The sequence below is a fragment of the Homarus americanus genome, unplaced genomic scaffold (assembly GCF_018991925.1).
Source record: "Homarus americanus isolate GMGI-L3 unplaced genomic scaffold, GMGI_Hamer_2.0 scaffold18703, whole genome shotgun sequence".
NCBI lineage: Eukaryota > Metazoa > Arthropoda > Malacostraca > Decapoda > Nephropidae > Homarus > Homarus americanus.
The window spans coordinates 155,048-181,163 of NW_024749779.1; the positions used below are offsets into that span (position 1 = coordinate 155,048).

A 26,116-nucleotide genomic window follows, 5' to 3' on the forward strand; every position below is an offset into this window, starting at 1 on the left:
AATACAGGCTGAAATATATTCACATACAAATTTTGATAAACTCATCTACTCACCTCTCTGTTTCCCATATACTGATTATTTTAATGGTAATTATTTGGGAACACATATTGAGTGTGTGGTGGCAACAGAAGTTAAAATAGCTATTTCCTCCATTATCCCATTCAGGGTCTCATCTACGTATGAATAACTGGTAGTTCGTGTTGCCACAACTACAGGTACAGTTGCTCTGCTGGAATAGTAACACTGAAAAAATTAAAACAGGTGCCCAGACATACAGAGGGATTTATTAGTTATTAATATATGTAACATCAGACTTATAAAATACTCGTCTTTTCACTGACAACACTTAACAACTGCTCAGGCATGCAGAGAAGTTTAATGAATTATTGGTTGAATAGCTATGCTGGTAAATACCATTAATGCATGTTTCTTACTGTGAAACAAAAATGCTTTTCAGGTAAAATTTATTATAAATTTTAATTGTTCAATAGCTGAAACAAACGAAAACCATTTTCCCTTCCTGTTGTTAAGCCCACTAAATCTGTAATCGTCGAAAATATAATTAAGTTTAAAAATCTGCAAATACGTTAACATTCAACTGGCAAAGAACATTAAATCAGACTTTATATAAGTCACATAAATTTCAGACACTGGTTTATCTTATCTCACTGCTGTTGGTGTTTCAGCCGAGCTTCCAGGTGCTGTTGTTAATTATGTTTTACACGTGGTTCAGGAGCCCTAACAAGAGGAGTTAACCACCTGGTGATGGTGGAAAGTAGCTGCAGTATTTTTACATTTGCCGATACCAAAATAATTATCACTATAGTAAACAATCTTTTTTGTGCAGAAAAGGTGAAAATAGATGTTTTCAATCATATAAAAATAAACAAAGAGGTATTTTAATTACAGATATGGAAGACAACCGAATAATTCCCCAGTACTTTCACAGTAACCAGGAAACAGAGGAGTAATTGACTGTGAACCAGCAGAGGTTCAGACAGTGGCTGCCATAGCAGAAACAACTGACAGCTGGACACCTACAACTACTCATTTAGCCTCAGTGTTCTTAATATATACACTATCTATAGACTCATTGGAAAGGCTCGTGCACATGCTTAACCATCGCATAATGTACAGTATGCAGTTGACCTTAAAACATGACTGAATCAACATCACCAGATAATATATGCCTTGGCAGTTATCATTAAAAGTTATTGAGGAAATTCCACAGAATAAGTAAGGTCTCCACAATTTAATAGGGTAACCATATTTCTCTATTAGTTTATCATCAACGTTATAATTGCGCCTTATAAGCATTACATCGGCCTTTCCGTTAGTGTACTGTTAAAGGGTTATAAACATTATGCTAGTGCTACAACTTTGTTATATTAGTTTCATATCCATGTTAAATTGGGATTACTTTGTTTTTAAAATTAAACATCACATCAGTGGTGTGACAGTGTCGTGTCTGTCACAGCAACGTGTCATCCGTCACAATTGATCCAGGTGAGGAAGTAATGTATGTTAGAGTGCATCATGACTGTTATATCAATATCCTTCACAGCGTCACACTCAACATCAAGCATTATGAAGTTCTTTATACCATCACTGTGTGACCTGAGAGCGCTGTGTCATAGGAAAACATCATGTCCGAAATATCACATCATTATGCCTAGCAAATCATATTCATCAAATCACAACGTCATATCTGTCACTTCATAGAACCAAATATGTCATATTAGAATTATGTCCGACACATCACAGCATTACGTCCCTCACACCACATCACAGTCAGGTCATCACATCTTAGCGTAATCTACATCACATGGTATCATAACATCTGTCTCATCGTGTTATATCCGTCACGTCAGTCACTGCACCACGTCTGACAGATTACAGTTTCGCTCACAAAATCTCATTATCAACTCCGTCACATTACAGCGTCAAGTCACGTTACGGCGTTATGTTTATTACATCAGTTATGTTTGTCACTGCATAATATAAAGTCCGTCACGTAAGTCGAAACATCATTACATCCATCACATCACAGCGTCACATCCGTTACATCACAGCGTCACATCAGTCACCTCGGAGGAGTCATTTTTCTCCACGTCGTCCTGGGCACGCGTGACGTGGTAGCGACGAGCAACACGTCTCAAGGCTCGTCGTTCAGTCATACAGTCCCGCCGGAAGTGGTGAGAGTGAAACAGCACCACCATCACCACCACCAGCACCCCGAGAGCCGCACACACCTGTAACACACACCTGTGATGATACACCTGTAAGGACACACCACTATCACCAGCAGCCCCCCCCCCCCCTTGGATCTTTGCACAACCACAACTGTAGCACACACCACTAGCACCACCAAACCTAAAACTGAGCAGGTAGTGAAAATAGCCACATGAAAGCCACTTCACGGGGTCCAGGAACAGGTCTCTTGTCGGGAGGTCTAGTCTCAAAACCTGGAAACTTCAGAATGTAAACGTTTAGACGTATGACTGGGAGAACAAATAAAATTTAGCCGCTTAAACCATGTAATGATTTACGGAAGGGCTATTTGAGTTTAGTTAGTTCAATTTGTGTAAGGTCGTGATAAAACTCCCAGTTTTCCTTTTTACGCTATTTACATCTTAGAAAACTCGTATCTTCACCATTGTCAGAAACATACAGGGTAATCCTTCACACCTGGTTTGCACTGATAAATAATGACTAATTTGTCAACAAAAACACGATAGGCCGCTGATTGGCAGTAAACTCCCAGGCCTGGAATACACATATGAGGAAAACTTTAATCTGTGAGGACACAACAAACACTTGTCAATGCATATTTTAGGAATAATTAACCGAGACTTATTAACCTGGAGGTCTTGACACTCACCTACACGACCTGAGGCATACATACTTGGAGGAGGGGTGACATGGATGCATTGTGGTGGGGGTCGGTGTGAGGGACGAGGGCGGGTTCAGAGGTCTCCTGGACGTGAGGGGCCAACTCCGCCACCACAACATCCCCTCCAGCGCGCGATTCCTGCCTGGAGACGGAAGAAAACACCGAATTACCAGCTTTGACCTCACTCACCGTAACCTAAGATAACCTAACCTAATTTATCTAGCCCTTCTTAACCTAACCTAATTTGAATCAATCCAACTTAACCAAACCTAACATAATATAAACTAACCCATTCTAACCTAATTCAAACTAAAATAGATTAACCAAAAATAATCTAAACTGATTCACACAAACCTAACCTAGACTAGCCAGAACCCACTTAACCTAACCTAGCCTAAACTTAATCTTAACTTAAACTATCCTAAGCTACTCTAATTTATTTTAACCTAACCTGAGCTAGGCAGACTTAACTTAAAACAAACCCAACTAAATCTACCCTGACCTAAGATCAAATTAACCTAACTTTAACTAACCTAACCTAAACTCTCCTAAATTACTCAAAACAAACTTACCCCAACGTAAAATAATCCAACTAAACCTAACTTAAACTAACCCTGCTAAATCTAACTAGGTAAAACTAACCTAACCTGAATAAACTTAACATATCTAATCAAGACTATCCAAACCTAAACGAATTTAGGTATCCTGACCAAACCAAAACAAACTAATCCTAATTTAACCTAATTTAACTTGTCCTAACCTTCCTTGCCCTAACTTACCAAGATAAGGTAGTCTAACCTAATAATAACGTAACCTAGACTATTCTAATTCAATCTGCAGTTAATCTACCTAGACGTAAGATAAACAAACTGAATATAAGCTTACCCACCCAACTATAACTTTTGACTAACGTGAGGTGATCTAACCCCAACTACCCTAACGTAATCTAAACTAAGTAACATTAACCTAAACTGACCAAACTAGCCAAGTTAAACCTAGCCTAACCCAATTTAAACAAACACAAACCTTACCTGACATAAATTAAATCAAACTAACCCTGACCTGAACAGGCCAAGGTTTCTCTAAACAAGTTACACTAACCTGACCTAAACTTACCAAATCTAACTTAATCTAAGCTGTAACAGCCTCTGTCAAATATATGGGCAGAAAATATTTTATAAATGTTTGCTATTTACACCTAGCATTATATTTATTACATCACCCGGGCTCATTAACATTTGAGGAGTACTAATTACTTTCATATCACGCCACACTCAAGTAACTTTCAATTGGCCTCTCGGCTTCATAATCTAGCTGACATAACATTTGTTATCAGCTGCTGTCAGTCGATAGCTAGACATGACAACACACTTACACGTGTCACCAAGGAGTCTCTGATACTCCAAGCTGTCCTCCTCCCTCTCTGTGATAAAACAGACAAATCGCGAAGTGCTCATTAGTTTGCTATAAACTAATACATTATGTGACCTATATTTTTATAATAATATATAGAAGAAAGCTGCAAAGTGTCTATAACTGTGAAATCCGGGCAATCTGAACCAAGAACACATTTTTTAGTAACATTTCTAGTGGTATTTAGCTTAGTGACCAACCAAGCATTTAAGTCTTCAAGTGTTCTAGTGTTAAAGAAAGCTCACCAGAATTTTCCCAATTACAAAGAACACAGTGTATTGTATTGTATATTATCTAGAAAGAGAGAGACAATTATAACAAGTGACAAAGACCACATCATACAACAAGCATCAAGCTATAACAACCCTGTACTGTACTCTAGCAGCCATATTGAGCACGCCCAAGTGTCCTGACAGCCCAGCTTTCCCAGGTGCTGACAAAAGAAAACTCCCACCTTAGAGACAAGAGTATTGTAATAACGAAGCATAAACATCCCTCACTCGCTGAACCAACCCTCCGTGTGACCAAACCATGTGACCCAGCCTAGTATCACCCAGATAGTGTCCACTTAGCTGACCTAAGCATCTTCAAGACAAAAGAACTTCTCGTGATCTCTTATAAACTGTGTGTGTGTGTGTGTTCACCATCAAGACTCCTGCTGTGCCTCCTCGTGGCAACACAAGGTAACTGGGTGCCTCGTGGGCAGAGGCTAGACCAGCAGGGGATCATGGAGTAGTAGTGGGCCCCAGAGGGATGGCGCATAGGCCCACTGGCATGAGAACATATTCTGGTGCCTACCAACCATTGCCAAGTTGCTTTACGGATTAACCGTATAAGGCTACGGGAGTAAACCTCGAACGAAAACTCTGTGGTGGAGTTCCGCATCAGGCAGACATGCTTCCAGAGCTCCAATAACACCTCAATGGCGGTATAGGCAGGAGAGGTGAACACCATGGGAACCCAACGACTACACCGGTGGACGAAGGCAATACATGATGGTCAGGCTACTAAGGCGAAACCCAACAATCTGGGCTATCAGCAGACCATTGCAACTCTCCAGTCATTGCAACACTTGCACCACTGGATGAGGAAAAGGGAGAGTCCAAGATGTGTGGTTGCATCCTGCGCTCCTGCCTCACCACATAAACCAATTCATGTGCAGCCATCATCCAGCTCATCATACCGCTCATCATCTTCAAAACCCCTATACCCCCAAAAGACCTATGGCAATGGATGAGTGGCGACAGAGACAGGCAGAGATGACTATCGGGACTCTCTAGTCACAACTCTGCACTTGGGCGGCACAGATAAGATGGTCGTTTATACACTAGGATCTGGACAGCAGTACAATCCGGGTCTGTCTGTGCAATTGAACAGGCCTTTCGAGAAGCCATTCTGCTCACCCCACATGGGGACTGGGCAAGAAAAGGTGCCCTAAACATAGCCTGAGTAAAAAAACAACCTGACTGGGCAACCGCATCCAGTAAGGTCATCCTTGTGCGGTCGAAAACAAAATCATAATCACAGATCAAAACAAAAACAAACTATACAACCTCTTATGGTCGCTGTATGGAATGTCAGGACCCGTCTGGATACTAGCACAAATGAGAGTCCTGAAAGAAAAACCACCCTTATGGCAAAAGAGCTGACAAGGCATAATATCGACATAGCAGCCATTAGTGAGTCCCACCTCCCAGACGAGGGTCGACTCACAGAACAGGGGTCTGGCTATACCTTCTTCTGGAAGGGTAAGCCTGCTGCGGAGAGAAACCGTATTTATGGAGTTGGCTTTGCCATCTGCCAATGCAGCCTACACAGGCTAACTGAAATGCCTATTGGAATCAACAAGCGCCTCACGACGCTCTGAGTCCCGCTGAATCACTTACGTCATGCCTTTTTCATCAGTGCATACGCCCCAACACCGGATGCAGAGGATGACTTCAAGGAAGCCCCTTATGCCGACCTCGACAGAGTGCCAACCTCTCTCCCCAAAGAAGATAAGGTTGTGTTCCTTGGTGACTTTAATGCCAGAGTTGGCATAGATGCTGACATTTGGCAGGGAACCATAAGGAGAAATAGACTAGGCAAGTGTAATCCCAATGGCCTTCTCCTCACCAAGTATGCTGCACACAACCTCACTATCACCAATACCTTGTTTAGGCAGGCCGACAAGTTCAAGGGTTCGTAGCAACACACACGATCCAAACACTGGCATCTCATTGACTCCATCATTGTCAGAGAAAGAGATCGCCGAGATATCCTCATCACCCGAGTCATGGATGGCCCAGACCACCACGACACTGATCATCGGCTCAACAGGGCCAAGCAATCACTTCACGTCGCCCCAAAACGGCGAAGACAGCAAGACTCCAGAATAGGTTTTAACACTAAGTGTCTGGAGGATCCAGAGTTAGCACATGCTTTTAGAGAGCAGCTCGAACATGGGCTGATAAACAACCCAACAACAAACAACCCAAATCCCAGCACAAAATGGGACATTCTCGACACTATCATGACAAAATCCTGCAGAGAGACCCTCGACCAGATCGAAAGAATACACCAAGACTGGTTTGATGAAAATGACCCGGCAATCAATGTACTCGTCGATGATAAACATGTTGCTTTAACTGACTGGTAGAACAACCCTCAGTCTCGGACCAATGCTGATACATTCCGCAAGAAGAAAGCGGTAGTAAGTAGTAGGCAACTACCAAACAGGGAGGTACTACCGTCTGGGAAGATATTGGAAGCATAATGTATTGTCTAATGGTAGACCTTGCTGCCATATGGCATCACGAAAATTGTGACCAAGTCCCAGGTTGTTGATCTGACTTTCTGCCTCATTTACACTCAACTGCAGGGTCTCAATTGTTTCTCGTAGTATTGACAACACAGCATACATATATTGTTTTACACCTTTGATATTTTTTTTACTTTTTGTATTTCTTTATGGTTCTTTATTATTATTATTATTATTATTATTATTATTATTATTATTATTATTATTATTATTATTATTATTATTATTACAGTGTTATTATTATTATTATTATCAATGTTTTTTTTCTAATTATAAAATTTATTTACCATAAATTATTATTATTATTATTATTATTATTATTATTATTATTATTATTATTATTATTATTATTATTATTATTATTAATATTATTATTATTATTATTATTATTATTATTATTATTATTATTATTATTATTATTATTGTTATTATTATTATTATTAGTAGTAGTAGTAGTAGTATTATTATTATTATTATTATTATTATTATCATTATTATTATTATTATTATTATTATTATTATTATTATTATTATTATTATTGCCCCCAGGCCCCGATGTGGGTCAGTGACCTGTGCCCGTGCGGGCTAATCCCTGTAAAAAAAGCCCAGCATGAACTTTGCAATCTAAAGAACAACTGGTTTAAAAAAAAACATGTGAAACACAAAAATTTGCAGATCAGCACAGGATGCACAAATTTTCAATTCCACTAAAACATTTTATGGGCCAATCACTCATGGCGCAGCCCCCTTCATTCATCCGATGGTAACTCCATAATCAGAGATGATGAAGGCATCCTTCAGTACTGGAAAAGGCACTACCATTCACTGCTCACCCGAAACACTGATGTTGATGTGGATATACTAACTACCCAGCAGGTCCCTCAGCAACCAGACCTGACCCACCTCAGCTATTCTTCATCCCTGGATGAAGTATCTACTGCCATCAAACAGATGAAAAATACGAAAGCCTCAGGGCCTGATGGAATCCCAGCCGAGATGTATGAACCAGTAGTACCTCTGCTTATCAGCCGTCTCCACTCTCTCCTGGAGAATATATGGGAAAAGGAGGAAATCCCCCAAGCTCTTAAAGATTACTCCATCGTCAATATTTATAAGAAGAAGGAAGACCGGTCAGACTCTGGCAACTACCACGGGATCTCTCTGCTGTCCGTAGCTGGCAAGATTATCGCCCGAGTTCTCCTAAACAGACCTCTTTCTGAGGCAGAAAACTTACTCCCAGAATCTCAATGTGGCTTTAGACCATCACGTGGCATCACTGACATGATCTTTGCTGCCTGCCAGATACAGGAAAAGTGCAGAGAACAGCGTCGTGACCTGTACATGGCTTTCATTGACCTAACCAAGGCCTTCGACTCGGTCAACAGGGAATCCCTCTGGTGGACCCTCAGCCGTTTTGGCTGCCCATCAAAATTCATTGCCATTGTGAGGCAACTCCACGATGGCATGAACGGCAGTGTCCTGCACAATGGCACCCAGTCTGAGTTCTTCCCCATCCAAATGGAGTTAGATAAGGGAGTGTACTAGCACCAACTCTCTTTTCCATTTTCTTGGCTGCCTTCCTTACTCGTGCCAGTGCTAATTTGGCCGGCGGGTGGACATCGAGTACCGGATGAATGGTCTTTTCAACATAAAATGACTCCAGGCAGGAACAAGGGTGTCGGCAGCTTCCATAACTGAACTTCAGTATGCAGACGACCTCTCCCTTGTCGGTTACACTGAACGCGACCCCTTGTAGAACCTGAACACCTATGCAGATGCGTATGCACACTTCGGCCATGGGGTGAATGTACAGTATGGAAGAACCAGATTATCTTTCAGCCTGCCCCTGGTTGAGACACTTCTTCACCATCCATCCAGCTTAACGGTACTACCCTCTCTAATGTTACCCACTTTCGGTATCTCGGCTCCCACCTGTCCACCACCGCGGACATCGATGAAGAGATTCAGCAACGGATCAGATGTGCATCTCAAGCCTTTGGCAGACTCCGAAACAGTGTCTTCAACTATAGGGAGCTGAAATTATCTACAAAGTTGCACGTATATCGAGCAGTGGTTCTCCCCACTCTGCCCTATGGCAGCGAGACGTGTGTCGCATACAGGAGGCACTTTAAGGCACTAGAAAACTTTCACCAACGTAGTCTACATTCCATCCTCAGAGTTCGCTGGGAAGACAAGAGAACAAATGTCAGTATTCTTGTTGACACCAACTGTAGGAGCATCGAGGCTACCAATATTCATGAAAAACTATGCTGGACTAGCCATGTTACCCGCATGGACGACAGTAGACTGCCAAAGCAGCTACTTTACACTCACCTAATGAATAGTAAACGTAACGCTGGTGGGCAACTGAAAAGGTATAAGGATAGTCTTTAGACTTACCTGAAAAAGTACCAAATCGACCCCCCTCACCTGGGAGACGATTACTCCGCACCGTAACGCTTGGAGGAGCACCACACGAGAAGGTGTCAATACTTTCGAGTTAGCCCGACTGCAAAACGAGGCAGACAAGTGCCAACGCCGGAAAGTCGCTGCCGCCGCCCCTCCGGCACTAGATGTAGCCCCCACATGTGCAACATCTGTGAACAATCCTACCGGTCCCTTATGGGCCTCTGTAGTAACCTCAGAACTCACCAACATAGGTGAAATCCTTAATAACTCATACGATAGTATCATAGCTGGATGATTGTCATACTCGATACCGAGTGACAGCAAAGTAGTAGTAGTAGTAGTAGTAAGTAGTGTGTGTGTGTGTGTGTTTTTTTCCCAATACACACGCCCTTAACACCAGGAACATCAGTGACGCCATTATCAGTTACGCCATTCATCAGTGACGACACCTATTTATTTGGCAGTGACTTTCCGCCCTGACCACACCAGCATGTGCTGACAATACTAGCTCTATGAGTAAAAGCATTACTTACCCAAGAGCAGGGATGGTGCCAGGTCCGCTACCATGCAGCACCGCTCGTAAGGCGTCGTAGAATCTTTGAGTGGCGTTGAGGGCGGCGTCGCTCACAAGAGACCGTTGAAAGGAGGAGGACGTGGACGCATCAGGCAGATGTGGCAGTACGCGCGTGGGCGCAATAATGTGGTTCACAGCGTTGCTCCCGCCGATGGCTTGATCATGCAGCAAATGGTGTGCAGCGTCATCATCGTCCCATGGAGACACGACCGTGATGGTGGGGAGGATGGTATAGCGAGGACCCTCCTGTAAAAGGGAGTCACTGAAATGAGAGTAATGCCTAAGGACGAGGTCACACGACCCGTGTTGTCACCCTGGCCCTGATTCTCAAATAAAATAAGTTATTTTTTTTCCTTAAACTGGAAAAAAGATAATCCATCTAATTACAGTGAGCTCAGTGCAGTTGCTTAGCAATATTAGCCACCAACAGGGGCGTAGTCAGGGGCGGGTGGGTGGGAGGCAGGGCTGTTTCCCCGGGGGCAGTGCTTACTAGGGGGCTCCCCGATTATATGCACTGTTGGTCGGTTATTTGCTTATATTTGTTTTTTTAATTTCTAACTCAAAACTTTATTATTTAAGTGTTGTGATCAGCAATATTCATTCGAAAATGTGTTGCATTTTATTTTATTTTTTTTTCTAAATGTAAGGACATCGTTGGTGTATATTTTATAAATTTATCTACACTACACCTTATAAATGTGATACACTTTTTTTGGATTTCGGTAGAGGGGGAGACGGGGTCTGACAATGTGCCTAGTCCCGGGGCTCTGGTTGGCTGGCGATGCCCCTGGCCACCAGTGTTGTGTCGTGACTGAGTCAGTTAGCCAATATCTTCAAGAAAAATATTTAGCTTCGAACCCTTGAGTACAGTATCCTAGATATATTGTCAGACATCAAGATAAGGTGGAGAGAGACACTATCATAACACTTGACCACAATAGAATGAAGGGCATAAGATCATGCTAGTGCTAAAACTAAAGGCTAAGAATAGAACTGATGAACAATACGAATTAAATTAACATTGAAATATGTGGTGTAAGGTCGAACTAACAAAAAAAAATCAAATTAAAGTTTCATTTAACGGTTTGTTCCACAAAAACAGTCGAAATTGTTTCAATTCAATTGTCAGTCAAAATTATTGTTCAAGAACCCCATATGACTTAGATTTATATAAGAACTTAACAATTGCATTCAAAGACTAAGATTCCGATCAAAGTAATGGTGTATAACCTACCTTAAGTGGGTACCCTCTTGAGGTGTCACCAATCTCGCAAGGTGGTTTAGTGATGCCTTCATACTTCGTTATGTTTTTTAACGTGCAAATATGTTGAGTTGTAAATTTATTTTCAATCTATACTTTAAGATACCTCGAGACCGTCAGATGATTAAAAATTTCCAAAACAGGGCCACCAGAAACTCAGTTACCCGGCTTCTATAGGCGGGCAATAGAAGTCTTAAAAGAAGTCTTTTAAGCACCTCAGTGAAAGCTATGAACTCTTTAATAATATGCCAGACTCTGTTGTGGCGAAGCCGAGAGTGAGCTCATTCGAGATCAGAGCTGACTAACGCTGGCTCAGGTTCAGACACTTGCCAACAGTGCGTAACAGAGAAGTGACCGACCGCCCAAGTGGCTAACAAGCCGTCAGAGGCGAAGAGGATCAAGTAAATTAAAGGGAGTGGAGTAACTCACCAGGCGGTGGTTGAGGAGCAGCTGTCCCCACGGGTCATGGTCGGTGACGGAGAGCTCGTCGAGCACCTGGCCTCGGTGGTAGCCGGGGAGTAGGTCGCCTACTCTGGGGGGCTGCTGTGGCGTGGCGTAGTCACAGCAAAACCTGAGTATGGTGGAGAGTTTCACCAGCATATCCTCACCCTCCCACAGAGATGCCATCGTGGATGATTACAGGACGCACTTCCACGATCAATCGACTTGTTACTCCACGCAAGTGTTTAAATTATGTTTTTCATCTCTTCATTGCACACCATTTTCCTCTTGCAGTTCCCTTTCATGTAATAAATATATTACCGTCAGTCTTCCTGAGTTTACATACCCGTACATTGTACAATCCCACCACTTGTAAACTGTTCTATATTACTCGCCACTCCACACTCTACAGTAAGTTTAATCAGCCTAAGAAACACATTTGCACTTCTGATGGGGGATACATCTCCGTTGTGAGTCAATATACGAAGTACCGTATAAGAAAGTGGTTACCAGAAGCACAACAGTGCGGTCGAGCAGTGGTGCCAGCTATTGAGCTTCCACAAAGTTTACATAAGCCAGATACTTCCAGATACGTATTGTTGCTAGATATTTAATCACGTACTGTGTCCTATACCACAATATATATTTTAAGGCACATACATATATGTATCAGCTGTGTTCCATGCCATGGGAAAATTAGTTTATCATTTTTATATTTATTTTTGCATTTAAATACTGTACATAATAGGTTATTTTTCGTCCCTTTCCATATATTTCGCATTAGTGTTTACATTACTCATATATATCTACCTTATATTTGTTTTCTTTTGCATTCATATTCAAGCATAAGTTTCAAACATGTACGTACATGTTGATATATCTCTTTCCATTATATTGACACAGTTGCACATGGCGCAAGGATAACATCCGCCAGCCACACAAGTCTGGAAAGCACTGAATTTAACTTTCCTGTCTCCCATTTATAGTCTTTGGGTGTACTGTAGATGAGATCCACCATCTCTCATCTTGGCTAACCATCTCCTACACTGTGCCAAGTGATGCAGCTGGGGCAGTGAGTGCCTCCCTCAACCATCTGCTGTGTTGGGTTACTTTTCCCAAGAGGTACTGCTGACGCAACGGTTTCTCTGCTGTCAGTGTGGGAAGTGACGAATGTGACCTGAAAAGAACCACAATGCCAACACATAAGTAAAAGTTGATCCGGGTGGCGAGGGAATACAAAAACGTTGTGTGTTACTACGCATGTTTGCATGTATTTCAACAATTATTAATTCCGAATATTAAAGTTTAGTTTTGAGATGTGCACCAACCATTGTGAATTAGCACTTCACTTGAGCACACTCTAGTTATACAGTATATGGCATTGCCTTATTTTTTACAATATACAGTAGTAATCATATTCCAACTCATAACAATGCTTGCGTTCATATTTCACACATCTTGAGATTGAACAACTTTTCAACTGAGAGTACAGCAAATAATGTCTCGTCTTCCCCTGTACCAGCTACTTGTCTTACTAATTACAGTGACTGTGGTGATGGGCAACCAATGAAAACGTCACTGTCGGGTGACTGTGGTGAGCGACAGCCAATAAAACTTCACTGTTGGGTGCATCTCTTAACGACCGGTGGCCGTGACTTTTGGAGCGTCACTTATCCACCAATTTCTTCCGAAGCAGCTTTTAATCGCAGGTATACAGTCCAACATGTGTACAGACTGAGGCACGCAGTTTAAAGTACGTGCAGATTTTTTTTTCTTTCTTTCTTTTTTACGGGATTAGCCCAACAGGGCACAGGTCAATGACCCACATCAGGCCCTGCGGGCGAAAATATAATAATAATAATAATAATAATAATAATAATAATAATAATAATAATAATAATAATAATAATAATAATGACATAAAAAAATTAAGAAACGGATAAATAGTGAGAAACGGTATATGTATGCTGTGTTGACAAAGTAAGAGAAACAAATGAAACCCTGCAATTGTGTGTAAATGAGGCAGAAAGTCAGATCAGCAACCTGGGACTTGGTCACAATTTTTGTGATGCCATATGGCAGCAGGGCCTACCATTAGACAATACATTGTTGTATTTCCGTAAAAAGAAGCAGTTTCCACAGTAACTGTAAGCTTTTCACGCATTACAACAAATGTGACCCAGAACAAAAATTAAGTGCCATTTTTTATGTCTTCAGCCTCTGGTTAAAATAAATTATTCTGTGTTTATCGTGGATAGAATAAATCAACGACATCAACAGAGTTGTTGAGGAAGCCTGACTCTTATCGTAAATATGATCGCTTGTGTTAGGATCTACCGTATAGACTATGAAAGAAAATCATTTGAAAATCATAAACGTAACCACCAATTTCAGATGTTAAATTAGCCATATACATCATCATTGTGTAAAGTAGATTTTACGTTATGTTCAGTTTAAATGAACAGTTGAAGGATTCACATTATTTTGACATAATACCCCAATTGAAGTTTTTTGACACGATGCCATAATTAAGAGTTTGAGTTGTAAAGACGTTTTTAATGTGTTTTGACTGGTATTACAAAACGTACTGACGCAGGTAGAAATTTTATTAATTTATAAATGCCACTTGAATTGGCAGCATGAGTGAGCTACAAAAATTACGGCCAGATAACTGAATTACGGGTTGTCCTTTCCTTGAAAATTTATGTTATAGTGACTGTAAATACTGTAACTGGAACTAGTACTAATTGTTGTTGCCGTGACTCCAATGCGAGGCTACAGAAGTTAGCTGGGGTTTTTTTTTTAGTAACTGAGGAAAACTGTAAATGGTTAACTATTTTGTAGTTGGGAAGTGAAAGCGGTCTAGTTCTAGTACTTAGTAAACATAGTGCTGTATCCACACTGTCGTTATAGGGCAGTCATGCCTACAAGACCCACTGTTATTTATCAAAAACATTTAAATTGCATTTTAAACACATAAAGATACATAAGACATTTATAAATCTTAAGCATTTCTCATATATACAACATAACTCAATGCAATAAGGAAATGACAAAAATCTATATACAAACAAAATCTGATTTAAGTGTCTCACTGACTGGGAGACGGCACACGATACCTTAATTAATATCGACTCTAAACTGGTCAATATAATAATAATAATAATAATAATAATAATAATAATAATAATAATAATAATAATAATAATAGTAATTAATAGTTGCCCTTCGTGTTCGAGGATGGCCAGCCCTAGGGCCACCTAGGTATAAATTTGTTTAAGGAGTAGAATCTGTCGCCAACACAATAGCTACACCCTAATTTAACGAGTTGCATGACTCAGAGTCAAGGATTAGTGTGAAAACACTGAGCAACTCACCAACTGCACTCCCCCGGAACACGATCGCAAACATCCAAGTCCTCAATTACTACTGGGTAAACAGAGGCAAATGGCGTAAAGAAACTTGCCCATAGTTCACCCTTCCCAGAAATCGAACCCGGATCAACTCGCTTGTGAGGTGAGCATCTGGTCAATATACAAACCAGTTAGATGATCTTTAGCTGAACTTTGCAATATTATTTTACCTTTGGCCACTGTACTATCATGCACAAAAATCGTGTCCAATACCCAGCCACAGTGAGGTTTCGAATAGCCTTGAGTCTAAAGTTTCGAAACAGCTGGGGGAAATGCTATGGTCGGCCAACTGTAGTGTGCGTGTGTGTGGGGGGGGGGGTGATAAAGGAGGTGGGGGTTAGTCTAGTAACAGGCTGTGTGTGGGTGGAGCATAACATCGTGAATTCCGCAATCATTGATAACAATAAGAATGTCATGAAGATAGTTAATATTATTAAGCATGGTGAGAGAAGTGTCACTGGTAAATAAAAGCACTTCAACGACCATATCTCTGCCGTTCATGGCTACGACGGTGCGAATGATGGGCACACCAGTAATTAATTCTCCGTGACTACCATTACTGGTAGTCACGGAGAATACACAAGTTGTTACCAAGGTTGGCGCCACCCACACCAGGGGAAGAAGGTGATATCGAACACTGAAACAAGCCGAGGTCTCATTCCTACCATCGTCGTCACCAACAGGTAAGTCACATTAATTTGTCAGCATAGCCCATGTCGTCCTTATAACTATTGCAGGGTGTCCCATGAGTGACAGCAGATATTTGTAGAGGTGAAAGAATATGTGATATTGAGTTGAAAATCTTCTATACACATAAGCATTTTTCGGTTGGCAAAAGTCCTGGGAAAATGAACCAACAAGTCATAAGCTAAAAATGATCAAATCATCAGTTTATCCTTGGTCACCATCAAAACAATCCTCTCGACATCACGAAACTATTCTGAATCGTCTAAGAATTGGGCATACGCGATTGACTCATGGCCAACTCACGTCTTCCCCTAATGGAGCCCCACCTATATGCTCCAACTGCCGAACACAAATAACAGTCCAACATATTCTCATTGAATGCCCTATTTATAATCGGTATCGAACAATGTGCTTCACTAACCTTACAATGTAAGATATTTTAGCAGAGACCCCAAAATTTTTCCTAAGTTCAGTTTTTACCTTTTTGAAATCCTGTAATCTCCTCCAAACAATATAACACTAAATTATAGAAACACACATATATGTTAACTAATCCCTCTGGGCAGCCCTAGGAGAGACTCAAATGGGTGTCAGTGGTCTGGTTTAACTAAATCTTGATGATGATGATGATTATCGGCGAATGTTCACTCTTCAGTCGCAGGGGTGGTGGCGGAGGTTTGGGGAGGGGGTCCACTTGCAGTTCACTATGAATACATGAAATAGGAAGGGTTTCTTGGGCAGTTGATCCTAAAAGATTTACCAAAACGTTATGTCAGAGTAATAATACTTAACCTTGGTGTTACTTATACCATTAATTTACTCTAGTATATAAAAGCCTGCATCAATTACCACAACAAAATATTACTCTGCCATTTCAGATATGCCTGCAGGACGAGCAAATTCGTCGGCAGTGATTGCTAAGTAAGGCCAAATCATCGGGATGTGGAGAGCCGGGGCAACTGTGCCGAACAATGCTGTCGAAGTGAGAAGGAGCACCAAGACGATTAGGAGGTGGATCCGCCGGTGGGAGGAAGAGGGCTCAGTGGAGACGAAACCTCGAAGAGGGAGGCCACGAGTAACGTCGGCAAGGATGGACGCCATGATAGTGGCATCTGCAACGGCATATCCAATGCAAATATCAGTGGAGCATACAAGAAATTTGGGCCTCAACTGCCATCACATGACGACGAGAAGCCGACTTCATGAAGCCGGAATCGACTGCCATATTCCAGCTCACAAAGGGTGGCTAACACCTACTCACAAGGAGTGTCGACTCGGCTTTGCATTGGAACACTTTCCACATAGAGAAGAATACTGGAGAACCGTTTTATTTACCGATGAAACGGTGTTCAGGTCAGTGGGAGCCGAAGCAAGGCAGTGCTGGCGGCCCCCCAACACACACTACCATGAGAAACACATTCAACATCGCGCAGTGAGTGGTAGGGTGTCATTGTCATTCTGGGGGTGGATGTGGGCACATGGGCCAGGTGAACTGGTCAAGATCAATGGCCGTTTCACTGGTGAGCAGTATGTAGACATCCTGGAGCAAGTACTAATTCCTACAGTCCGGGCTATGGCAGTTCCAGCCCCCCACACTATCAGGCTGGTTCATGACAACATTCCCATTCATACCAGCAACATAGTGAAGGACTACCTCCAGGATCACCCTGAAATTGAGGTCATCGACTGGCCAACACTAGGATGTGATATTAATCCGATTGAACATATTTGGGCCGTGATGAAAAGTGATTGGGATATTGGGGAGCAGCGAACCTGCGCAGCAATAGAGGCCAAAGCTTACGACGTGTGGGAGAGTATACGTCGACGACCAGGGGTGTGCCTGAAGCTGGTCCATTCCATCCCTAATCGCCTTGATGAAGTCCTGAATGCAATGGGTGGCTGGACCAAATACTAAGATGTGTGTATAGATGTATTGTTTGGATTTTAGTATTGTTTGTAAATACAATTAATATATATTAACTCGCCTACAGTGTTATCTTTAATCCATGTCCTTAATGATGTCTTAATCTATATCACATGAAAATTCATAACAAAGTAACTTAACAGCCACAAATTATGTATTGTGTGGTATACAATGATCTGTATGACATGTCGTGGAATGTGTTGTCTTATAACACAATATAATTATATAGTTACAATTGCTACCATCATTGAAATGCTCATGATGTTCAGCACACAATATTAAAGGTAACTGAGCACACTCCAAAATATATGAAGCTTGCATATTGTGGTGGGGTGTTTAAACACTGGAACTTGGAAGAATTGGAACTAGATTAAGTCTGAATACTATTTTACAATACTGATAACTTTTTCACTCCACTCTTTTTAACATAAGTATATAATTATATAATATTGCATATTATCACAAATATTTATTAAGCAAAGGATGGGTGGAATATAAATGAATATTACCATAATCTCTTTGTCGGAATAACAACAAAATTGTGATGCGGTCGCTGAGTAAAACTAGCTGACCAAGACCCTTCACCCTGATCCTTGCATATTTCACTTTTATCCTTAATATATTCCATTCTTTAAAGTATCATTGTGACCTGAGCAGCAATCAGCACCCAGGTCACTGCCCCTGTTCCATGAATTCTTAACCATAAAGAAACAACTGTAAGACAAAACGTAGTTAAAAAGGCAGATTGAAATTATGGTGGTATAAATTATAAATAAACCTGCTTCTTATCCAGCCCCCACCTCCTCTATCCCCCCCCACACACACACACACACACACACACTACAGTGGGCGACATCTGTTGGCCGACCATAGCATTTCCCCCTGCTGTTTCGAAACCCTCGGACTCAAGGCTATTCGAAACCTCACTGTGGGTGGGTAGTGGACACGACTTTTGTGCACGATAGTACAATCTGGAAAGTCATATATCCTAAATCTGATGTTGGTATTCTGTGAAGGCTGTCATAAATTATCTTTGTTTAGATTATTTTATAAGACCGGCTGAAAAATACGGAAAAAAATTTGGGCTAAAATTTATCTATTAAGAATTTTTTCTCCCTTTAATTTCTATTGAAAATTAAAAAATATATATATCTGAATGTAAACATATACAGATCAAGGCTTGTGATAAAATGTGATCTTCTAAAATTAGCACAAGAGCCAATTGAATAAATAATCTGGACATAGGCTACTGGTCAAAGTTGCTTCCCTTAAAAGTTTCAGCACAAGCAGTTCAGATATAAAGACTTAACTAGAACAAGACCACATAAATCTACTATGGTTCCCTCTCTCCTCTATGATGATACTGACCTGAGACAAGACCTGATGGTAAGGTTAAGGAGGGAAACACACGAGTCGTGGTAGTATGTTGTGTTTGAAGATGAACCAAGGAAGTAGCTGATTGGTTGAAGAGTCTTTAAGATGGCACAAAGAACGTGTTTGGCTGAAAAATCTTTAAGATGACACAAAGAACGTTATTGGCCAAGGAGCCTGTAGGATAGGAAAGATGAATAATTACTTTAAATGTCTAGACAATAAGCAGACATGGAAAGAGAAGATTAGGGTATATAGTAAATATAAACAGAAAAGACAGAGAAACAGAAAAATGCTGCAAAACCTAATGTCACGTTACCTACATCTACTCAGCCATGTTCAGCCAAGTGAAGAATGACAGGCTTGACAGCTGGCCTTCTATGGAGCCAAATGAGTAAATCACCCACACTATAACAATCATTGTTACCTACAACTGCACCCAACACACAATACTTAATCCACTTTCAAAATTTAAGCAAGTTATAAGCAAAAATCGTTCTCGAAAATTTTATTTGCGGTTTTCTAACATAAACTAATGATGCTAACATAGGATGATTAGAATTTTAGGTCTAACTGAATAGTTAGACTAAGATGTACAGTCGAGGACAAAAGTTTGCTTCCTTGGTGAAACTGAGTCACGGCAATGAGTCTCCGAACTGACTGATCTTGACTGTTTCATCTCATTTGGGGTAGACGCTGCTTCATTTTGGACGGGAGCGAGCTTATGACCCCGACTGCACAGTGTACACTCCACACGAACCGTTAGTCGGGGGACGTGAACTCCAGATTAGTATTTTAGTAGTATTTAATCATGTTAAAATATAAAATATCAACGGTATTATATAATTTTACAACACTGAACGTTTACCTACTAAAGATGTACTTCGAACACCTACATACTGTATATCAATGAGTGTCTTTACCTGATATTTATGTTAACAACAAACAATAAGTAAAACTATCATCAACTGTTGTATATCTAGAGAACAAAAAATTCCAGGTAAACAAAATTATACACACACACACACACACACACAATTTTGTCAAAACTTTCTTTGGTCAGATAAGAGTGTTTTGCTGTTTACAGTATATTCTTATGCTTACTTAAAGGGTAGGAGGATACATACAGTATATATGGACAGGTCAACTTGGTTGGGTATGCATTGTTTTTTAAAGTGTGTCTGGGTGTATAATGATTCTATAAAGTGTATCTGAATATGAATGAGTGTAAAATGATATTTTAGTGTGAGTCTGGGTGTATTTAAGTGTATATGGTGTTGCAGAGTGTATATAGTGTTGTAGAGTGTATACGGTGTTGTAGAGTGCATATAGTGTTGTAGAGTGTATATGGTGTTGTAGAGTGTATATAGTGTTGTAGAGTGTATATGGTGTTGTAGATTGTATATGGTGTTACAGGGTGTATATGGTGTTGTACGGTACATCTGGGTGTACTTTGGTGTACATTGGTTTATATCAGTGTTGAAAAATGCATCTAAATGTCATGATCTGTACATTGGTATTACGGAGGGTTATTGAAGTAAATCGTATAATAGGTGGGGGGAGGGTTGATATGTGGGTAGAAATCACGGAAGGAAGAGAAAAACTAACTATGGGAGTGATTTACAGGCCCCCAAGTCTTGGCAAAGAAGCAGCTCAGCCCATATGGCAGGAAATGAGTAGGGCAGCAAAATATAACAACCTAAGCATTATGGGGGATTTCAACTTCAGAAATATTGACTGGGACAATATTGTAGGCGACTATGAATCTGAAAACTTCCTAGACGCAGTACAGGACAATTTTTTGAAACAACTAATTACAGAACCTACTAGAGGTGACAATATATTAGACCTAGTATTAACAAATAAAGAAATTATTATCAGAGATATCACAGTAGGGGAAGAACTAGGTAACAGTGATCACAGAGAAATCAGGTTCACCCTAAATTGGGAAACGAAAAACAATGACAATATGGTCAGAGTCCCAAACTTTCGGTTGGCGGATTATCAGGGGTTAAGAAGGTACCTAGGTGAGGTCACCTGGGAACAGTCACTTCAGTCCCCAGTAGGAAGGGGTGAGGTCATAGATGACACAACAATTGATCATGACTATAATATATTCACTAGTATACTACATAAAGCACAAGAACAAAATATACCATACAGAAAAATTTGGTCAATAAGAATGAGCCAAGGTGGATGACCAGAAAACTTAAACATGACATATGAATAAAGAAAGGAATATATAAGAAATTAAAGGGAGGGGAGGAGCAGCTCAGAAATTGGTATAATGAACTATCTAGGAATGTTAAGAAAAATGTAAGGAAAGCAAAGCGAGACTATGAAATCAAAATAGCAAGAGAATCCAAGGCGAATCCCAAGGGATTTTTCCAGGTATATAGGACAAAGGTCAAGGACAAAGTTGGGCCTTTAAAGTCAGGGAGGGGAGAAGTGATAAATGGCAGTGAAGAAATAAGCAAAGCATTGAACAGCTACTTCTTATCAGTTTTCACAGAAGAAATTTGAGATGAAATTCCAGAGGTGGAACTGATATTTAAGGGAAAGGAAGAAGAGAAATTAAAGAATATCACTATCAGAAAAGAGGATGTTCTTAAGAAGATAAATAAACTGAAGAAAACAAAATCCCCAGGGCCGGATGAAATTTTCCCTCGAGGATTCTTGAAAGAGTGTAGGGAACAGATTAGCGGACCCCTCGTAAACTTATTTACAAAATCATTAGACACTGGAGTTGTGCCAGACTTGTGGAAACAGGCAAATGTAGTACCCATATTCAAAAAGGGAGACAGGGCATCAGCGTCAAATTACAGGCCGATAAGTTTGACGTCAGTAGTGGGGAAATTTCTTGAATCAAATATAGCAGATAGCATCCGATCCCATCTAGAGAAAAGCAAATTAATCTACGACTCTCAACATGGGTTTACAAAGGGAAAATCTTGTCTAACAAATCTGCTAACGTTTTTTAGGAAAGTCTTCGAGGTAGTAGATAATGACGCGAAAATTATGATGTTATTTACTTAGACTTTAGCAAAGCATTTGACAGAGTACAGCATCAGAGGCTTCTGAGAAAAATTAAGGCTCATGGTATCGAGGGGAAAGTTTTAAATTGGATAAAATCATGGCTCACCGATAGAACGCAGAGGGTCAGCGTAGATGGTGTTAAATCTGAGTGGGGCCGTGTAACCAGTGGGGTTCCCCAGGGGTCAGTACTAGGCCCATTCTTGTTCATAATCTACATAAACGATCTAGATACTGGGATCAGCAGTGACATAAGCAAGTTTGCGGATGACACCAAAATAGGGCGGCAAATTAATTCAGGGCAGGATGCAAATGCATTACAGAAGGATCTAAATAAACTGCAGGGGTGGTCTGAAAAATGGCAAATGAAATTCAACACCAGCAAGTGCAGCATACTTAATATTGGAAGAACAAATACTTATACTGTATACAGCCTTAACAACATCAACCTAGAGAAGTCGACTTGTGAAAGAGACCTAGGGGTACTTGTAAGCCCGGACCTACGGCCTAGAAAACAGTGCGTTAATGTTCGAAATAAGGCAAACAGAGTATTGGGTTTTATATCTAGAAGTGCAAGTAACAAGAGTGCAGAGGTCTTATTGCCACTATATCTTACGCTAGTCAGGCCGCACCTCGATTATGCTGTTCAGTTCTGGTGCCCCTATTATAGAATGGATATAAATTCACTAGAGTCGGTGCAGCGAAGAATGACAAAAATGATTCCGGGACTTAGAAACCTTCCATATCAGGATAGGTTAAAAAAACTTAACTTGCATTCCCCAGAAAGACGAAGAGTGCGGGGAGATATGATAGAAGTATTTAAGTGGGTGAAAGGAATCAATAAAGGGGATACAGATAAAGTTCTTATAATATCCGAGCAGGATAGGACTCGGAGCAACGGATTCAAGTTGGATAAGTTTAGGTTTAGGAGGGAGATAGGAAGAAACTGGTTCATAAATAGGGTGGTGGACGAGTGGAACAAGCTTAGCAACTTTGTAGTAAGTGCGGGAACTCTGGAAAGTTTCAAAAGGAGGCTAGATAGATTCATGGATGATAGAGAGTGGTAGTAACTCTAGACAGGAGCTGCCATGCACAGGCCAACCGGCCTATTGCAGACTCCGTATTTTCTTATGTTCTTATGTTCTTATGTGTGTGTGATTAAGAGTAAAGTTGTTTGTGAGCTATACATACGTGCCTTGGACTGGAGTGGATGTTCGAATCTATTTGTGTATCAGGGATCGGACAATTAATTAACTTAAACGTTATCTTCTACAGGTTAAGTTGAGTTTCCGTAAGTTAAGTATGTAATATAAACCACAGTGAGTGGACAAAGAATGTAGTGCGCCAAACTGCCTGACTCACCTTTGACGATTCAGGTATTGTATTCAAACTATTCAATGGCTATTTTGAATACTTTTACAAATTATTATATTATTTAATCTTCACGAAAATTCATCTAAGCAAATTGGTCACAGAATGGTTAACTTATCTTAATCGAAAAAGTATTAACTAGTTAATGTTTAAAAATCAAGTTATTTAATTTAAAAAATAAAAATAAAATAACTTAATTAGTTAAATTTGAAAGCTAATCTCCCCATGCCTGTGTGCGCGTATGAACAACGCGAAGTGTGGGAGTGATGCTGTGTGTATAAGGTAATGAGTTAACGTAGGCTGTGTCTATGTTGTCAGGGAGTTTACACACCGGAATAATAACATTTGGCATCACTTCAACAATACACGTCTCTTCTAGCACATACAATCATATCCTCAACAATTAATTATTTATTTTTGTCCTTGTTTTTTTTTCTTAATAATTTCAACTCTTCACTAATTCACGGGTTACAATTCCTTACAAAATCCAACACAAGTTGTCACTAGCTGTTCCTCTATGGTAATAATATCTCACTGCAAGAGCTTTACTTAACGGTTTTCTTCTGCAAATTTAAGAGAACTGAGTACACGGCTCGTGTAACTAGACCAGCCGGAAACCTTGGTGTTTCCTTCTCGGGCGCTGATACTATACTGGCAGGGGGTGTGTCCCCAGGAGACTCGTTCCCACTCAGTGGTGGTGGTGGTGGTGTGAACCAGCAGGCTCACCTGCCTCCTGCTGCCATCTTCACCCAATCCAAACCTCGGCTTTTCCTCAAAATCTTCCCCAGGCATCAAAGGATCAGAGGTACAGGCGGCATGGGCTTACAACTGTAGCTCTTAACATCCAGTTCTTAATCAGTGGCGCCGCTTCCTTAAAAACAAATAAATAAATAAATAAATAAATAAATAAATAAATAAATAAATTAAACAAATAAATATTAAAAAATTACCATTAAGGACTCATTGGAAAATGTACAGCCCTTCATTATGTATGTTCGTATTTTTTCAGAAAATATCTATAGTAACAGCCTGGCCCGGTTTAAAGCGATAAAGTATTAATATTTCGCATGTTCCTAGTTGCTTATTCGTAATGAAACTTGGTGAAATTAGTTAAAATAGGTGTTTTAGGAAACTTCATCCATAAAATTTTTAGTTTAACAAATTTATTGGCAAAGCTTGTAGTACAGTTTGCCTATTCTGAGTAATTCAGTCAGGTCTTGACAATGAGGGTGGTATCACTTCTCACTGCCAAGCAGGACAGAGGTTCATACACAAAGAAATACATCATATTCATTAACAGCTATATATGTATAGAGGTCAGATTCATGTGGGTAATGTAACTGTTCACTGCCATGCAGGACAGAGGTTCGTACACAAAGAGATGCATCATATTCATTGACACTATATATAGGTCAGATTCATGTGGGTAATGCCACTGTTCACTGCCATGCAGGACAGAGGTTCGTCCACAAAGAAGGAAATACATCATATTCATTAGCAGTGTATATAGGTCAGTGGTTCACATACATTGGAGTCATATTCTAATTGAAGACTAATCAGTGTGGGCTAGCAAATTTGGGATAAACAGCAAGTATGTCCTCAAGCACCCCTGATTCAATGTAGTAATTACATAGTTCAAGATACAATAAGTCAGGTGGCCTGAAGTCTTTGACAGTGTCACATTAAATAATATAGCGTTCAAGTGTATACTTTAGAGGTTTATCACAAAGTTTACATGCTGAGTGTTCAGGTATGGGTACAGCGTTACTAACTTGCCAGATGTGTCTGTATTCTAGCCTGATTCTGGCCACGACTACATTACACTGTCTGGTTCTGTCCTTATGCTGGCCATACCGGTACCTCTTGTCACAAAATTTGTCATATTTACTAATGCTACAACTGCCAGGTCTCTCTGCATTTCTCACTTCTTCTAGATCAGAGTTCATGATTCTTACTTGAATGTTATTAATTACAGCATTGGACAGGCCAAGGTCACGGTCAACATTTTCTCTCTTACATGCCTCATTGGCCAATCTATCAGCACGGTCATGATACCTGATTCCAACAAGGGACGGAATCCACACAAATTCAATACGAAAGTTGTTCTCATTGGCAGTTATCACATTCCTTTTAATATCACATACAACTTTAGACATAGAGCCTGACGGGCTGTTCATTGATTTCAAAGCACTTTGAGAGTCACAGAATATCACCCCACCTCCATTTTCTTTGAGGTAGTCTGTGGCTAAGTAGATTCCAGTTAGTTCAGTTTGTGTTGTGCTGGCCCAGTTGTTCAGCCTTTGCTTGTTTGACACTATCATCTCTTTTTCTTTATATATTACAATTGTACAGCCTGTTCTACCTGTGTTTGTCTGCACAGAACCATCAGTAAAAGCATAACATTCCCTTGATTTTATACTCTCTATGTATCTGTTAATAGTTTCTAGTGTGACACATCTCACAACATCGGTGTTTAACATTTGCTTACTACCAACAGGAGTGTAATTAATAGGAACTGATATATCC

General features: G+C 40.4%; 1 protein-coding gene across 6 annotated transcripts; it reads right to left on the reverse strand.

The window, feature by feature from the left end:
* LOC121853931 lies at nucleotides 1–24,375 on the reverse strand. 6 transcript variants are annotated; one of them, XM_042348334.1, is made up of 5 exons: nucleotides 24,145–24,375; nucleotides 11,780–12,968; nucleotides 10,049–10,335; nucleotides 2,906–3,035; nucleotides 1–2,252 (listed from the first exon to the last, which is right to left on the reverse strand). In XM_042348334.1, the coding sequence occupies exons 2-5, from the start codon at nucleotides 11,975–11,977 to the stop codon at nucleotides 2,067–2,069; spliced, it is 801 nt and encodes a 266-aa protein (XP_042204268.1). In that variant the 5' UTR covers nucleotides 11,978–12,968; nucleotides 24,145–24,375; the 3' UTR covers nucleotides 1–2,066. The 6 variants fall into 6 exon arrangements, with proteins under 6 accessions (XP_042204268.1, XP_042204272.1, XP_042204267.1 ...); XM_042348338.1 differs by having other exon boundaries at nucleotides 11,780–12,464; nucleotides 24,140–24,375; XM_042348333.1 differs by having other exon boundaries at nucleotides 24,140–24,375.
* Nucleotides 24,376–26,116: the final 1,741 nt, after the last annotated feature.

Coding starts and splice junctions, on each gene's coding strand:
- LOC121853931 (XM_042348334.1), bottom strand. CDS start 11,977: ATGGCATCTCTGTGGGAGGGTGAGGATATGCTGGTGAAACTCTCCACC. Junction 3,036..10,048: donor GGCACCATCCCTGCTCTTGG/GTAAGTAATGCT, acceptor TTCCGTCTCCAG/GCAGGAATCGCGCGCTGGAG. Junction 2,253..2,905: donor CCATGTCACCCCTCCTCCAA/GTATGTATGCCT, acceptor TGTGTGTTACAG/GTGTGTGCGGCTCTCGGGGT.